At 45.6% G+C, this 18,101-nt stretch overlaps 1 protein-coding gene across 1 annotated transcript in view; it reads right to left on the bottom strand.

Annotated features, from left to right (window-relative positions):
• The window catches only part of SCUBE2 (signal peptide, CUB domain and EGF like domain containing 2), a 67,214-nt gene that overhangs the window by 7,966 nt on the left and 41,147 nt on the right, over positions 1-18,101 (bottom strand). The window contains exons 18-20 of the mRNA XM_044260250.1: positions 3,809-3,979; positions 2,150-2,317; positions 1,266-1,427 (exon numbers count right to left, since the gene is read on the bottom strand). Coding sequence (XP_044116185.1) covers positions 1,266-1,427; positions 2,150-2,317; positions 3,809-3,979 — 501 coding nt within the window. The remainder of the gene's footprint in view (positions 1-1,265; positions 1,428-2,149; positions 2,318-3,808; positions 3,980-18,101) is intronic.

Here is an 18,101-nt window from a genome sequence, read left to right on the forward strand (position 1 = left end):
TTGAAGGGACTATCTTTCTCCTCTCTCATTGTAACTGGGAATTATTATTCCCTTTAGGAAAAAAATAGTCTTTTCTTCTTGGAAGAGGGTCAAGTGGGGAGAGCCATGGAGCTCAGAAATCTGCCTTCAAGTGTGATGGACCTTCTGAGGATCTGTGCCATGTGGCTCCTAAGGATCAACCAAGGGTGGGGATGGGAGGGCAAGGAAACAGATTCCATCTGAGTATAGGGAAAAAATCTCCTTCTTTTTAAGATTTTATTTATTTGTTTGAGAGACAGAGAGAGCATGAGAGGGGAGAGGGTCAGAGGGAGAAGCAGACTCCTTGCTGAGCAGGGAGCCCAACCCAGGACTCAGTCCCAGGACTCCGGGATCATGACCTGAGCTAAAGGCATTCATTCAACTAACTGAGCCACCTAGGCACCCAGGGAAGAATTTTCCAACACTGTGAACCTCAATCCCAAATTCCTCCAGTGTGGGGAGACCTCCTTGCTCCCCTATACCACTGTCTGACTGACACTAGATTAACTGTGATTTACTTCTGACCTCTCCTGGAGAATTTTCCATAATGATTAAAAACCAGTCAACCAGCCAACCATGTGGCAAGTCCTTGGATGATCTGCTTCCCCACTCCTATAGGATATAAATCCAACTCCTTTGTGTGGCTTTCAAGGCTTCCCTTTTTAATCTGCCTCAGATTCCCCTCAGACACTCCATGGTTCAGGTTCAGGGGTCTCTTCCCAAAAAGCCTTTCACTTTTCCGTGTCTACTCTTCCTCACAGCTGTGGTCTTAGGTATAAAACTCTTTGTCCTGCCCTCTCCCATGCTTTCCATCAAAACCTTCTCATGCCTTCCAGAAGCCTTTCCTTATCTCTCCAGATAGAACGAAGTGCTCTTTCCTCTGCAACCCCACAGCCTGTCTACAGGGCCAGGGACTTATTCTGCTTGTGGTGTCTAGCACATAACAGGTCCTCAAAAAATGTTTGCTGAACTGAAATTCTGCCCCTGGGAGGGAATGTTAGCAAGGGAGGGAATGTTAGCCTGTCAAGGTGCCTGGAGAAGCAGCCAGGATCCACACGGGTGAGTACCTGGGGGCCAAGCCTGGCTCTCCTTTAGTGCCGACCTGCGGTGCTGGGAGCTGGGATAACAGTGTCCTCATGGCTCTTGGTGGACGTGGGACCCTGGCCCCAACACCCTCCCCACCAGCGTCAGGTAGACCCAGGCACTTTCCTCTGGGCCAAGACTTTGAAAGACTTAGAGAGACCTACCTTTACACTGCGTTATGTTTGTGGAGCCATCGAAGTCAGTGGTAGTATTTCCTGGGCAAGAAACACAGTTATCTTTTCCAAATTCAGGTTGGTATGTCCCTGCTGGGCAGCGAATGCATCGGTGAGTGGTGGTGTTGTAGAAATGTCCAGGTGAACACTGAACTGTGCGGTGGGGGGAGAGTGGAAGGAATGAAAAAAATAAATAACAAAACTGTCTTTTCATCATTGGTGACATAAATTGTATGCCCAAACGAAGTACTGCTTTCCTACTAATCTGGGGCTAATCAACACTTAATTCCCTAAATAGCCGGCTTGGGTGGGACTTGTGACTCATGACGCTGAGAAAAACACAAAGGGAACAAAGTAGGGTGTATCATCTAAGCGTTTACAGTGCATGCGGTCAGGCCTAAATGAGCACAGCCCAGGCTTACATACACAGCTTGCTTGTGGGTCGTGAGCTTGCCAAACTGATGCCAGCCGGGCCTAGGGCCGGGCCGGGGCCCCAGGAAGAGGTGGAGTTGGGGCTCTGGGGCCAGGTAGGACCTATATGAGAGGGGAGCTCCAGGGAAGGGGACTGGGATGGAGAAAGGCTGGAAAGAAGGAGCCAAGAACCTATTACACAAAACCTGCTCTCCTCTCCCAGACCAGCTGCCCCCCGCCCCGTCTGCAGGGGCCCAGGTGGCTGGGGGAGAGCACATCTAGGGAGTTCCCATGCTCTCTGTACTTCCTGCAGGGGCAGATGGAGCTGGGCCCTGACCTCCCTGCTGCTGGGATACCACACAGGGCACTCCGGGCCACCGGGCTTGGATGGAGATTTACCAGACTCCTGTGGTTCTCAAGAGGGAAATTCCATTCCGGAAAAAGGCAAGCTGCCAAGTCCTCACCTCTGGTTTCACAGTCCTGGAAGGAAGTGGCTCCCAGGTGTTTGGTGGGGAGGCCTCCCCCACAGGGGAAGCAGGAAGTGCGGCCGGCCTCAGGCTGGAATGTGCCCAGGGCACAGAGCTGGCAGGGTGCAAAGCCATCTGCAGAATATTCCCCAGGTTGGCACAGACCTGGGGAAACCAATGACCCTAAGTGAGCAAGGCCCCTGAGCAGACCCCTTCCCGTCTCTCTGTCAATGAGCTCAGAAGTGGGTCAGCCCCATGGCCCAGTGCTGACCTGAAGTCCCACCTTAGGGAGAGAAGCCCTGTCCTGCCCCGCCACTGCCCCTGAGCCTGTGAGTGCCGATGTTTACATGCAGGGCTACAAAGCACAGTGCAGAAATGGAGACCAAGGAGCCCAGTGTTAATTGCTTCCACAGCGTGCACCAGGCCTGGGTTTGCTTAAGATTGAGGACTTTGCAGTGCCCAGCCAGTGCCTGTAGTGCAGGAACCCCAGGGAGGGCCCTGGGCTCTGGAATCATCTGGTAATTCAGCCCAGAAGTGCACCTTCACACAGCAACCATAGGAATAATTCACGTACTACACGTTGCTTGATGCTGGGCATAGGTAAGGATTCCATAAATGTCAACAATTGTTATTATTACTAGTATTATTGTTACTACAAATATATCTTAACAAGGCCACATACAAGTGTAAATAGATGCCCCAAAGTGCTTCCTCATCAACCCTGCAGTTGGACTAGGGGGAAGGGAGGGGAAGGTCGAGAGGGGGAGAACCTCCTGCAGACTCCCCGCTGAGTGTGGAGCCGGCCGCCTGGCTCCGTTGCATGACCTGAGCCAAAACCAAGAGTTGGACACAACTGACTGAGCCACCCAGGTGCCCCATGACTTTTAAAACATTTGAACGGTCCTGCAGTTGAGTCTGGCGTGGTGTAGGTGGGGACTGAAGCTGGGGACTAAAGCTCTAGGAGTCACTGGGAGGAGAAGCAGGGGCCACAGGGTACCCCATGGTCTGTGCCATGGACACCACCTACAAACCACAGTGTTAGGTCACACCTTCTATTTGAGCCCACAGAGCCTCAATATAGCTGGCCCTCCTTCCATTTAATAAAAGGAAGACATTTGTTAATAAAATTAATGGGAACCAAGCCCACAAAACCTAAGTAAGCTTGGCTCCAGAGTTAACATTTTATAAGGGACATTAAAAACTCTTCACAGAACTCTAGCAAAATAACCAGATGGATACTCTTTAAAAATCAATAAGGTATGAATTCAAGACCCAAGTTGGAAAAATACTCAGAACTACCTTCTCCATGTTCACACTTTCAGATAGCCCGCCATACACAGGAAGGTCACTCCAGGAGATCACTCAGGTCTCAAGTTGTATTTATTTACAGTGAGTACAGATTGCAACAGCAACACCTGCACCTTTTCTTCTGCCAATGTATTCTATCAGCTTTTCATTTATGTGTTCAAGTGAGCATCAGCCCAGCATGTGTTGGGCACTGAGGTAGGCACTGGAGAGCTAAAGATGAAGCCAATATGGTCCCCACCCGTAGGAAGCCCACGGTGCAGTATGCACTGTTTGCCCTGAAACACCACTTATGCCTTCTAAGTAATACTGGAGACCAGGAGAATAAAAAGGGGCAGATGGAACCCTTACCTCCACATTTGGATACATTCCAAGCTTCTGGAGTCTTCAGGGCTCCAGGATTTTCTGGTCGTGGGCAAGGTTCGCATGTGATTTGTCCTTCCTCATTTTGGAAGGTTCCATTTGGACACAAAATGCAGCGTTCTTGTTCTCCATCATCATATGTCCCAGCCCTGCAACTGACTAGCCAAAGGGGGAAATGATGTGGTCAGTGAAGGCACAGAAGCCGAGGAAAGATGATATGGGTGCTTGAGATGAAGGTAAATAGATGACACTGAGCCCACGCTCCTCCACACAAATGCCCTAAATGTGGAGTGTACCACCTTTGGGTTTTCTGTGCACACCTCTTGCCCTCTTGTCACCCACTCTTTGAGGTGTCCACATGGTCCCTAGACCATGAGCTCCTTAGAAGCAGGGATCACACTAGTCCAAATTATTTTTGAGAACAAGTACTTGACTTTTCCTATTTCACACGGCTGTCAGAACGATTATAAGGTAAAAATACTCACTGAACATAGGCCTAGTGCTTAAAGAGGGTGCTATTAATTCTGGCTGATGGCATTCCTGAAGCCTTCCTAGAGGAGACCACATCTGCGGGGCAACTTAAAGGTGAATAGGATCTCCCCAAGAAGGAAAAGGGGCAGATCACAGAAAGTCATGCATGACTGGGGGGAGAGGGAAGAAAAAAAGGTTGGGATAGATTTTAAGAATTCTTGAATGCCAGGCATTTGGGTTTTCTTCTTCAAGGGGAGGAGCCATTGAAAGAAGAGGAATATGACCAGAGCTGGGTTTTGAAAAGCTCGCTTTCTGGTGGCTATGGGGAGGGTGATCTCGAGAGACTTACCAATAAGCTCCCCAACACAATGTGCTTCATGTTTATAATAAGTTAATATGTTATGAAGAGTAAACCACAGTTAATGTCTCCTGAAAGAATAAACTATAAGGAAATTAGTAAACTGTGTTTCTGGCTATATTTCTGGTACTATTAGTTAAATGTAGATTCATACCTTGTTTTAGAATATGAATATAAAGGAAATATGTTTAAGTGGGTTCTCTAGTATCATATTCAGACATCAACATAACCATCAAAAGAGCCTTTTTAATGGCTAACATTTACTGAGTACTTACAATCTCCTGTTCACCACACCAAAAGCTTTACATATGTGATCTCAATCATCCCTAAAAACAACCCTGAGGACCTAACAACCCTGAGGAGTTAGGTGCTGTTATTAACTCCATTTTACAGAAACAGATACTTAAGGATGTTAAATAATTTGGCCAAGGTCCCACAGCTAGTCTATGAAATACACCTACAGTGAGATGAACAGCTTTGAATTTAAGGGGGAGAGAGGTCTTCAGCGAAAGTGTGGACTGAATCATAATTCAGGACTTTGCCAAGGATTCTCTCTGTGGCCTTAGGGGAGTCTGACTGGAATAAGCACAGTCTCTTTTTAACTGAAACTGCGGAGAAACAGAAAACAAAATATCACATGATAAAATGAGCTATTACATCTCTTCAGTCTCTGTGAGGGGGATACCTGTGTTCACACTATCTGACGAAGGCAATCTGCATACCCACTTCTAGGGTTAAACATGGCCAAGTTCTCTATTACCATTCTTACAAATGTCTTTTCTTCTTCGTCTTCTTCTTCTTCTTCTTTTTTTAAGATTTTACTTGTTTATTTGACAGACAGAGATCACAAGTATGCAGAGAGGCAGGCAGAGAGAGAGAGGAGGAAGCAGGCTTCCTGCGGAGGAGAGAGCCCAATGCAGTGCTCAATCCCAGGACCCTGGGGTCATGACCCAAGCCGAAGGCAGAGGCCTTAACCCACTGAGCCACCCAGGCGCCCCTACAAATGTCTTTTCGTTATTCACTTCATAATCTTAAAAAAAAAAAGCCCAAAACAAGACTTTTCAAAATCATAAGCTAAAATATGTCACATTTCAAATATTAGGTCTACAACTAAATGCAATCAATCAATAAAGTCTACTCTAAAATCTAACATTTTAATGCCTTTTTATGTTGTTTGGATTTCTGTCATAATATTCATGCATCATTTTTATTTATCATATTAAAAAAATTAGAAGTGAACGAAGCTCTTGCTATCTCAGCAAACAACACTGTAACAAGTCTGATGCACAGACCTGTGGCGGACAGAGCCTATAATTTCAGACCTGGTCTCTAAATGCAGTCTCCCTGGATAGTGGTTTCCCTGATGACTCAGTTTCAGCTCATCTCCCATGAAAAGTTGGGCTGAATTATATACTAGGAATCCATGACTTCTTATCCTGTGTCCCACTTGACTCTCCAAGGGCCCACAGTCCAGGAGGAAGAGGATAACTCCCTCATGGCTTTATGGGGTCAAGTGTCCTGAAGGCTGGCAGAAAGTAAATAAAACCGAGGCTATCCAGATCCCCTCTAGCCAAGCCAATGCCATTTCTGTAACATTCTATTGGCTAACGGGAAAACGCCAGATGATGGCGATGATTTCAAGCCTCACTAACCCTAACCTGGAGTCAGATCGCATGATCGTGGTTCCTCTGGCAGAACATGGGTCCTCTCCACGGGTGAGCCAGCATGGCTCTGGTTCTCCCTGGAAAGCGTAACTGGATGGGCTCCCACTGCTCCGGGCATCTGCTAGCTTCCTTAGAAGTATTTATACCCCCCAAAGACATTTTGAGGTTACGTTTTGAGAAGCCTCACAATGTCCCATATCTGTTGCAATTTTCCAACTGAGCAAAGAGCTGAGAAATGCCCCTCGGGCCAGCCTGCAGAAGGGAGGGCACCTGCTCTTTTTTCTCCCCATGAAAGTCTCGCTTCACAGAAACAAACTCACATTGCTGTTCACGGTTTCCATTTTCATTCCAGAAAGACCTACAGAAATCATGCCTGACAAGCACCTTCCAACTTAATTTCTTCCGCAAGGTAAAGATGAGCTAAACAGCAAAGAGCAACTCTGAGAGATGCCCGAAAGCCGCTTTTTGCAAAAGTGCTGAAGATCTGGCCTGAAGAGACCTCAGTCACATGTTCCAGTTGGTTCTCTTTTCTCCTTGAGCAGCCGCTTGTTTTGCTGTCCCAAACAAAGGAGTCAATTGCCCCTAAACACTTCAGGATCACAGCAAAGGTTTTGTGTGTCTTCAGCGACCATTAAAATCCCATTCTCGAATCCCACACAGCTGTTTTCTCCCTCTCTTTAAAAAAAAAAAAAAAACAAGAAAACTTTTCTGATGCAAAAGGGAGAGACTGGCAGGGACCAGGATTAATGTTGACAAAGAGACCTGAAGGCTCACCCTCTTTTCAACACCATGGCCTTTGAGTATTTCAGGCTATGGACAAACACTATGGTCTCTCGGTGGCGAAGATGGTGAACCTAATAAAAGAGGTCACTCTCTAGCATCTGACTGTTTTCTTAAGAGTCACGCCTTGACTTCTGAAGGAAAGCCACAAGCAGCCCACGTGGATTCCCAGGGCGCTCTGGAACGGCTGCTTTGTCAGAGCTCAGAGGCTAGGACCACAGGGTAGCCTTGGGATCCTGGTTCAAAACCCTCTTAAATAAGTGTTTCAGGGTAACAGGGGAGAGCAGCCCCTTGCCTCAGAAGCTGAGCCATCCTACCTGTCCAGGTTTTGGGTGTGTGTTCAGGTTTGCTAGAGTTGGGGCAGAGAGCTGAGTCCAGCCTGCCGCCTTCCTGGCTGGGTTCTCCAGGGCCTGCCATGTTCTCGTCATATCTAGTTAATGGGGGCCAAGATGTGACTTCCTTGCGAGTAACCCTTCTGCCCTCAATTTGAGTATTTCCCCAGACATGTGCCCCTTGCCCTCTTTTCTCTTAATGTGGGTGGTTATCCTTGAGATTTCACCTGTTGTCCCTATGAAAATTCATTAATTCCGTTTAATACTTAGCACTGATTATGTGCAGAGTACTGTTCTGAATGGAGCTGGAGCTATCACACAGAAGTCAGACACGGCCCTGCCCTAAAGGGATTCTCATTCTAGTGGAGGATATGGACACAAATACAGAGTAGAATGCTACTGAGAGAAAGGTAAGTATGATGAAGAAAAGCAAAACAAGGTAAAGAAGGGATGGCAGGGTGGTGGGGGCGAAGTCCGTGTGTTTGTGGTCTCAGAAGAGTGGCCAGGCTTTCCTCTCTGAGCAGAGATCAGACTGAAAGGAGCGAAATGATCCTGCAATGGTATTTGCTTAATAGCAAAAAATGCCAGTGTAGGAGGAACAGAGTGGAAGGGCCAGGATGCTAGGAAGAGGAATACTAAAAAGCAAGCAAGGGCCAGACGATGTAGGTTCTTGAAGGTCATGGTAAGGAAAGTAGACCTTACTCAAAGCGTGTTGGAGGTTTTACGTAGAGGAATGGCCTGGTCTGACTTGTGTTTCCAACAGAACTTCTGGCTGCTGTGCGGAGAACACAGGGAGTCAGGCAAGGGTAGGAAACAACTCAGAGCCTGTCACAACAGACTGGGCCCAGGTTTGGAATAAGAGTGGTCATGACGGAGGAAGACAAAACTACTTAGAGTCAGAATATAATCTGAAGGCAGATATGACAATTTGCTAATGGACTGGGTGAGGAGGGTGACAGAATGAAAGAGATCGAAAAGAATGTGAAGATTTTTCATTTGAGCAATGAGATAAATAGAGGTGCTGTTTACTGAGATGAGGGAGAAGCAGGTTTTATTTGAAAGGGAGGGAAGAGGATAAAATGTTTTGTTTAGAACACATTGAGTTGAAGATGCCTGTTGGCCAGGTGAGTGCTGATACTGAGAAGGCATTGGTTTTACCAGGGGTCTCCAAGGTCGAATACTACACCTCAGGGGTTGACGAAATGATCCCCTGGGTGTGGGCAAAGCCTTTTCATGCTATGCTTAATTATGTTTACCTAAAAATAAGAAAAAAGGAAAGGTTCACTGGTTCAGAGTATGATGTCAGACAGGTCCCTCCGTCAGTCCACATCTCGTGAGGCATAGATACACGTGAAGATACAAGGTCTCCAAGGAAAGAAGGATGGGCATTCCCCAGCTCTGGGAGTGGGAAGGTCCGGACTGCTTGGCTTCTTTTCAATGTATGGAGAATTGTAATTTGACTGGTTGAACAGGTTTCCGGATTGTATTATCCACCTTCAAGCAAACTAACTGGCACAAAATAGCCAGCAACTTGAGAAAATCCTGCAAAAACCCTGGCCCGAAGGTACAACCAGCAATGCAAGCCCAGGTGAGGGGCAGGGAAGTGCCGGGCAAATGCAACTTTTACTCCAGGATGAGTTCTTTGTCAAATATCACAACACAGAAACAGAAATCAGATCTGACAAGAGCTGAGCCAAAACACCAGCAATGAACAAAAAGGTTATTTGAAAGATGGATTTACAACCTCTACTGCTAGCAATGGACCTTGCCAGACTATAAATGTGGTACCTAAAGATACAAACCAGTTATTTTAAATTTTTTGTTTAATCTGTACCTCCTTTTTAAATCATGTATGTAATATATTAGCCAATAGAACAGTATGTAGTTTTTAAAAAAGTAAATGCTCATAAATTAAAAAATATTTTACTTTGGGGTGCCTGGGTGGCTCAGTGGGTTAAAGCCTCTGCCTTCGGCTCAGGTCACGATCCTGGGGTCCTGGGATCGAGCCTGGCATCAGACTCTCTGCTCAGCAGGGAGCCTGCTTCCCGCCCCACCTCTGCCTGCCTCTGCCTACTTGTGATCTCCGTCAAATAAATAAAATCTTTAAAAAAAAATTTATTTTCAGTGTGTGTATACCAGTGCATGGTGGTGGCAGTGAATGAGGTCAGGGAGGACAGTGTGAAGGACTGAGCCCAGGGATACCCAGTGTTGAGAGATCAAAAATGAGGGGAGAACCAACATAGGAAATAAAAAGGGAGCAGCCCAGGAGGCAAAAGGAGAACCAGAAGAGTGTGCTGTCTGAACCCTGGGAGAAGAAGGTGTTTCTGGGAGGAGGAGAGGGTATCCCCAATATTTGAATGAGAGTCAGCAACTGAGTTTGGTAACATAAATCCCGAGATTTAGAAATCTCGGGAAAAACAGTTTCAGTAGAGACGCTGGGAACACAAACTCCAGACTGGCTAGAGCTGAGGAGAAAATGGGAGGGGAGGAAGCAAATACAGCGAGTTTAGACAACTCTTTTAAGGAATTTTGCTCTACAGGGGGTCAGAGAAATGAGGCAGTATCTGGAGAGAAGCATGAAGTCAAAGGAGGGTCTGTTTGGTTTTTAAGACAGGAGACAGGTTGGTGTGCTGTTGGCAATGACCCAGGAGAGAGGAAGAATGCTGAGCTGAGGGGTCAGTGGGGACAACAACGGGAGCGATGTTCTTGAGAAGAGGAAAGCAGATGGGCTCCAGAGACCAAGTAGAAGAGCTGGCCTTGGTTGGAACATGGGCTGTTCATCCATTTTAAGAGGAAGCAGGGTGGAGTATGTGTGGACAGATGCAGGACAGGAGGTTTGGTCTGCACGTGATAAAGTCATTTCCCTAGATTCTCAGAAGCCCATGGACATCACTGTCTGGAAGTCTTGTTGCAACTTAAACTCAACGTGCTCAAGGGGCCTGCTTCCCTTCCCTTCCTTGCCCGGTTATTTCTACCCCTCTGGCAAACAGCATCTCTGCTCCCCCAGTCACCAAGCCTCCAACCTTTGCGATCCAGCCCGTAGTTATTATTCCAGATCTTTCCTCCCTGCTCCATCAGTCAGTCAGCTGCAGCATTCTGCAGCTGTGTTCCCTTGGTGCATCGGCTAATCTCCATCCCTGCGGCACCAGAGTGCTTTGATCCTTGCCATCTCTAGATTCCTCCCATAACCTTCCAATGACTTCCCTTGACTGTGTTCCTCCTTGCCTCAGCCCTGTCCCAGCCTACCGTCAGACTCACCTTCCTGAAGTGCTTCTCTGACTGCTTCCCTCCCTGACTCCAGAGTCTCCTTGACTTGGCTCCCGGCACTCCTCTTGGTGTCTTTGATTCCGACCTCAGTCTTCAGTCTCCTTTTCTACATCTGAATTTTTTTTCTTCCTTGGGCTTTCTCTCAAGAGCCTATTTTTTCCTGCTTTTCCTATAAATCTTTTCTAATCATTTCTTCCCCAGTGATCACATTCATCCAACCATTCAACCAACCCACAGGCTTTCTCTCCGTGCCTCCTGCATATGAAACAGGGCTGGGTGAGATGAGGGACACGTGGGAAGCAAGGGATGGATCAGAGGCAAAATCAGAAAACTCTGAGCTCACCCCAGCTCTTTCCTCTTCTAAGTCCCCAATCTAATTTATCACCAAATGCTACTCACATTTCCTCCTAAATATTTCTAGAATCTATTGCTTCTTTTCTAGTCCATCTAGTCCATCTCTATTCGAGACCACGTCTCGTGCCATCATGTTCTCAACATCTCTCATGCAAAGCATTCAGAACCTTCTAAGCTAGGTTTTCTGCCTCTGGTCCTAACTCTCAATCCAGTAAATGAAATTTTGCTAGAATTCAAATACAACCTGACCCATTCCCTGATTCAACCCTCTCATGGTACTTTGTCACCTAGATATAAAGCCAAGGCTCCTTAGCAGCATACACAAGGTCTCTCATGACCTACTGTGTTTCTCCCAGAAACCAAGGCACCTACCACATCCCCCCTTGGGCTGGAGGTTTAGTGGTACTGAGGTATCAATCACCTCCTGGGTCCATCTTGCTCAGTCACATTCCCCAAGGCTACTCCTCTGCCTGAATACTCCTCTCCATGGATGAGCCACCTGTGTATCCCTCAAAATTCAGTTTAGGCTCCTCTCTGGGGAAGGCTTCTCTAACCCTTCCCTGGGAGGACCAAGTGTGACTTGAGAGGGATGTTGTCTTTTTTTTTTTTTTTAATATTTTATTTATTTATTTGACAGATGGAGATCACAAGTAGGCAGAGAAACAGGCAGAGAGAGGAGGAAGCAGGCTCCCTGCTGTGCAGAGAGCCTGATGCGGGGCTTGACCCCGGGACCTGGGATCGTGACCTGAGCCGAAGGCAGAGCCTTTAACCCACTGAGCCACCCAGTTGCCCCGAGAGGGATGTTGTCTTATTTATAAAGGTCTCCTCATCACCCACCACGGATCTGGCCCATGGAGGGTTCTCCATACAAGTGCTATTGGAGTTAGATACTCACATGGCACAGGCTGTACCCAGAAGAGAAAGCATTCCCATTGAGAGAGTTAGGAACACAGGCTCTTGAGATGGATCTGGAGTGGAAACCCCGGCACTGCCTCTTACTTGCTGGGTGACCCTGGGAAAATGCCTGACCTCCCTATGCCTTAGTTTCCTTATCTATTAAAAAAAAAAGGCATGATGCAAAATAGACTTACAATGAGGATCAAATGAGATAATATATGTAAAGTGCTTAGCACAGTGCTAAACACACTGTAAGTGCTCAATAAATGTCAACATTTTACTAAATTATATTTTGTTTTGTTGTGGGTTTTTGGGAGGAGTTAGAAAGAGAGAGAAAGGTAGTGAGTGTTGTGAAATGTGTGAGCCTGACGATTCACAGACCTGTTCCTCTGGGGAAAGTAATACATTATATGTTAATAAAAATAATTAATTAAAAAAAAAGAAAAGAAAGAGAGAGAGAAAGGAAGAGAGTGAATGGGGTTGGGAGGGGCAGAGGGAGAGAGAGAGAGAATCTTAACACAGGCTCCATAACCACGGAGTCCCACACAGGGCTCAGTCTCACAACCTTGAGATTATGACCTGTGCTGAAATCAAGAGTCGGACACTTAACTGACTGAACCACCCAGGTGTTCCCTAAATTATGTTATTTAAACTCTTTTTTTTTAAAGATTTTATTTATTTATTTGACAGACAGAGATCACAAGCAGGCGGAGAGGCAGGCAGAGAGAGAGGGAAGCAGGCTCCCTGCTGAGCAGAGAGCCCAATGCGGGACTCGATCCCAGGACCCTGAGATCATGACCTGAGCCGAAGGCAACGGCTTAACCCACTGAGCCACCCAGGCACCCTAAACTCTTTTAATCAAAAGAATTTCCTACCCCATTTGTGTGGTAAGTATTGGTCTAATATTGGTTTATATCGCTAATACAGACTTTATATCTTCCATGATTTAAACAGAAAAGAAAATTTCTGCCTGTTCGATTGCAAATAATTTCTCAATTCTGAAAAAATTAAATAGAAAATGCCTGGCTCATTCCTGCCTCAGGCCATTTGCACCTGTTGATCCCTCCTCAGCCAGAATACCCTGTGCCCCCATCAGAGCCTTATAGTTCCTTCTCACTTAGATCAAATGTCACCTGCTCTGAAAGCCTTGCTGAACACCTGTGGTAAGTAATCCCTCCTCCACTCTGTCCTTCTCTGTACTTTTATCTTCATAATACTTACAACTTCTGAAACTACCTTTTTCTTTACTTTTTAATTGTCCATGTCCTGTAAGAATGTGAATGTCATACTCCCCACCCTTTATGTTCTCACTATTTCATCCCAAGATCAGAGTAACCCAGAGTGGTATCTGAATATATACTGGTGGAATTAATTTTTCTCAACTGCTGCACATGGAAGCTACTGCTCTTGAGAGTTGAATTAAACCCTCCCAGTCTCTCTCAAGAGCCCAGGCACAAAATGCTTTCCTGGTTTGCCAGCTGCCTGGATGTGTCTTCTAAAAATTTAAGCAAGTCTTAAGAATAATCAAATATAAAAATACATATTTAGGCAAGTACAGACCTTAAATAATTCACCCTTCATGAAGGGATAAATAGCTATGAAAGAAAAATAGAAATCCATGTCATCATTAATTTTTCTTTAGACATAAAGGACTTTAGGAATTACTATGGAGATTAAGGAATTTGTTCCTCAGAGAATATAATCACTAATTTTTTTCCATCTTGCTAGAATTGAACACAGATGATACAAAGGTCACCTGCAGCAGGCTATCCCCAAAGTCCTTAAATGCCAAATGAATGAGACTTTTCTATGCAAAATGATTATAAAGAGTTTAATTGGTCAGAAGTGATTATGTTCTTTGACAAGACTTGGGACTTTAAAATTAATTTTTAAGTGATATTGGAAAAACAATTCAGTGGAAAAATAGGCAGAGAATGTGGATACTCTCAGAATGAGAAAACCAAATGGCCACAGACATTTGACAGCATACTCAGTTTTACTAAATAATCTAAGAAAAACAAGTTAACATTTGACTATCATTTTTGCTTATTAGATTTGCAAAAATTAAAAATATCAATGACAGGGCACCTGGGTGGCTCAGTGGGTTAAAGCCTCTGCCTTCAGCTCAGGTCATGGTCCCAGGGTCCTGGGATCGAACCCCACATGGGGCTCTCTGCTCTGCAGGGAGCCTGCTTCCTCCTCTTTCTCTCTCTCTCTGCCTGCCTCTCTGCCTACATGTGATCTCTCTTTGTCAAATAAACAAATAAAATATTTAAAAAAAATCCATGGCAAGCCACCCATGTTAGCAATGATGTAGGACAATGAGCTCTCAGCTGCAAGGTTGGAGGGAGTCTATAGAGGAATGGTCTTTTTGCAGGATAATTTGGCAGCATCTATTAAAGTTTTAAGTCTACATGTCTTTGACCCAATAAGTGGACTTCTAAGACATTTCAGACATGTTGGCCACATGCACACACACAAAAAATCTTCACTGAAGCATTGTTTGTAGTTTAAAAATTAGGAATAACTTAATTAAATGTTCACCATGGGGGTGTCATTAATAAATACCAGCATCTTAGAACAAATACAGACTAGGAAGCTTTAAAAGGAATAAAGTAATTCCTCTATTAGAAGAATGCTCATGATCCACTCTATCATTAGACACAACCCAGCACTATTCAAATTGTATTGATATATATTTTTAAGGTAGGGGGAGGGGCAGAGAAAGAGAGAGAGAGAGAGAGAGAGAGAGACAGAGAATGAATCCGGAGCAGCTCCAGGCCCAGTGTGAAGCCCAATGCGGGGCTCGATCTCACAACCCTGAAATCATGGCCTTAGCTGAAATCAAGGGTCAGATGCTTAACTGACTGGGCCACCCAGGTGCCCCATATATTGAGACATGTTTTAAAAATATGGTTTCTTCATAGGTAAGCTGATAGCTGCCAAAGCTATTCTTTGAAGACGTAAGTCAGAAACCCTGTTACCCTTCTGCTCAAAACTCTTCACTGGCTTTGTTTCTCACTCAGATTCAGAGTCAGAGGCCTCACCCGGCTTCCCATTCCCTCATGATCTGGCCCCTGGCGACTGCTCTGACCTTCTCCCTTCCCTTCTCTCCCTCAGCTACCTTTCTCGCCTTCTTTCCCTTGCCTCAGAGCTTTTGGTAGTTGCTGTGTCCTTCACCTGGGACTCTTCCCCCAGATACCCCCATAGCTTGCTTCCTTCCATCTCTCACATCTGGTTCCGATTGACTCTGCAACAACCACAGTCCCCGACCATAGTCTACATTTGGGGGGGATATATTCCTCCTCAGCCCTCTCCCTGCCCTGCTACTTTCTAGTCCCCTTCCCCGCTTACCCCTCATATGCCCTTACTGCCATCTGCTCCACAATACAGTTCCTTCTTTACTGGTTTGTAACCTGGCTCCCTCTTCCTAAGATTTTTACCTTTTTGTTTAATTACTGCATTCCCAGCACCTAGAATAGCACCTGGCACACAGTAGGTGCTCAATAAATATTTACTGAATAAATAAATAAAAATTCATTTTTACATGTGCATGAAAACAAATGAAAAAAAAAAATACATCGAACCCACTGACAGTGATTCTTACCAAAGAATAGGATTAGGAGAAATTTTACCCTCACTGTATACGTTTCTGTACCACTTGGAACATACACTATTTTGGTAACTGGAAATGAAGTAAAAAATACTTCATTAAAGGAAAAATGTAACCATTCCATCTGCCCCTCCAGTGACTTCAAATGCTTTGGGGGGATCCTTTTGGCCGACACTGAAAATAATTTTCTTTTTTTTTTTTTAAGATTTTATTTATTTATTTGACACAGAGAGAGAGAGATCACAAGTAGGCAGAGAGGCAGGCAGAGAGGGGGGAAGCAGGCTCACCGCTGAGCAGAGAGCCCGATGTGGGGGCTCGATCCCAGGACCCTGAGATCATGACCTGAGCTGAAGGCAGAGGCTTAACCCACTGAGCCACCCAGGCGCCCCAAAAATAGTTTTCAAAAAGAACTACCCTAGGCATAGCTCCATTGTATGTACCATCCAGAGTTCAGAAAATACCAGTAAACTTGTTCTTTATGAGGTTCTAAGATCAGTCAATACTCCGGGAATATAAAGAATATTAGATACACTCCCTGCCCCTGCACACTTACTCCCTAGCCCTTGTCTTTCTTTTATCCTGTGTAGAATGCAACTTTCTTCTTTTTTTTAATTGAAATTCAATTATCCAACAAATAGTACATCATTAGTTTTTGATGTAGCGTTCAATGGTTAGTTGGGTATAACACCCAGTGTTTATCACCACACATGCCCTCCTTAATACCCATTACCCAGTGACTGCATCTTTTTAATTAACATATGCAACCCCTCCTTATACATGCCTCCTCCCTTCAGCAGGAGGAAGAAATTTCACTGGTAATTCTTTGTGCTGTTTTCCCTACATGGTAGAATCTTCAACACTGCAATCAGACAGGGTGAACGCCATCTGGTTCCACGGGGCTACAAAAGTCATCCATTGCTAGAGGGAGCTCTTGAGACAAGACGCATTGCCTCTCAGCAACAATCCACCTTAACTTAGCATGACAAGCATCTCAGGACACATTTACACACACAACAGCCACAGCATCTTTTCACAAGCTGTCATGGTCATGAGGCCTCTGTGAAGTAACTCGTGATCCTCATTCCTGGGACTTTTTCCCAGGAGCACAGTCATGGTAGTATTGGCAATACTCTAGTTTTGCCTGATTTCTTAACTGGCCACGGAGGCTCCCTGGCAAGCCTGCAAGTCCTCTCCCTAACAGGACTGTAAATGTGAAGGGGCTCCAGGTTAGCTCCGAGGGGCCAGTGGGAAGACTGACCTGCCTGTCCCTGACAGCTTTCTGCAACTCACCCTGAAAAGTAGGTTAGCAACAGCCAACTCTCATCACCGTTTTGGTATGGAAACTGGAACTCTTAGAATTTTAAATGAGAACAAACCAACCATCTGGGTTGTTTCTTTTTTTTTTCTTTTCTTTTCTTTTTTTTTTTTTTTAAAGAGAGTCAGCTAGAATAAAAGTCAAGACTATTTGAGAACCAGCCCCTGGTGGACAATTACACTTGATTTTACACTTGATTTTTACTACAGTTTGGCAAAGCAACAGATTTGGGCTGGGGGATTATTGCTGACAAGTCTCCTGAATGAGTGCCTTGGGCTCAGCTTTGCTTCTTCAATAACACAGGCTTATTACTCCTTAGCTCAAGCCTCACTTCTAGGGCCTTCTAATGACGCTTGAGAAAGGACATCAGTTTATTCTGGAGGGGGGCCTGGTTATCCAAACGCACCTTGCTTGGGTCCAGAGCCCAGGCTTTGGAGTCAGATCGTCAGTGTGATCTAGAGCAAAAGAACCTGTAGCCCTCTGAGCTCCGCTTTGTTCGTCTGTTAAGTGGAGTTAATAACACCAGCCTGGAAAGATGACCATTTGGGTTGAATGGGACAATGCAGCTACCATCTTAATGTTGTACTTGTGTCAGATGAAAACTCAAGAAATCATTTCCAGGATTATTAAAAAGCGAGACTATAAAGGGATTGCCTACAAAGGTAGAACCTCCCATAAATGCCCAGAACAAACAAGTCTCAAGACTGACCATCCTAGAATGTCTTGCCCAGGTTCCCCTTGCCTAGAACTTCATGAGTTGGTATTGTTCAAATGCCGCATCTTAAACTTGATTCTGAAATGCACACACATGTGTACACACACACGCATGCACACAGACACACCCATATATGGTACTGTCACTACCAGTAGTCTTGGGCTGAAGCTCAGAGATCGCATAAGGCTGCCAAGTGGCCTCCAAGACTTACCTCTGCACAAAAATATGGACAGGAGACTGTTCATGTCTGCCAGCAGCTGGGCCAGAGGGAAATGATGGGAACTGACAGTGGGGCATGCAGAAGGCTCATGGGTGCCTCACACTTATAGTCCTGCCCCTGCCCAGGACCACAGTGCTCTAAAGACTACTGTCCCTCAGATCCCTTAAGGTCAGCACTCCCTCTTCTCATCACCCTACCTCTTCCTTTCCATTCTTCAATTTGGCAAATGTTTATTAAGGGCCCACCACAAGCCAGACACTGTGCCAGGCAGTGGGGAGCTCCTGGTCCAGCAGAC

The sequence above is a fragment of the Neovison vison genome, chromosome 7, assembly GCF_020171115.1.
Source record: "Neovison vison isolate M4711 chromosome 7, ASM_NN_V1, whole genome shotgun sequence".
Lineage (NCBI taxonomy): Eukaryota > Metazoa > Chordata > Mammalia > Carnivora > Mustelidae > Neogale > Neogale vison.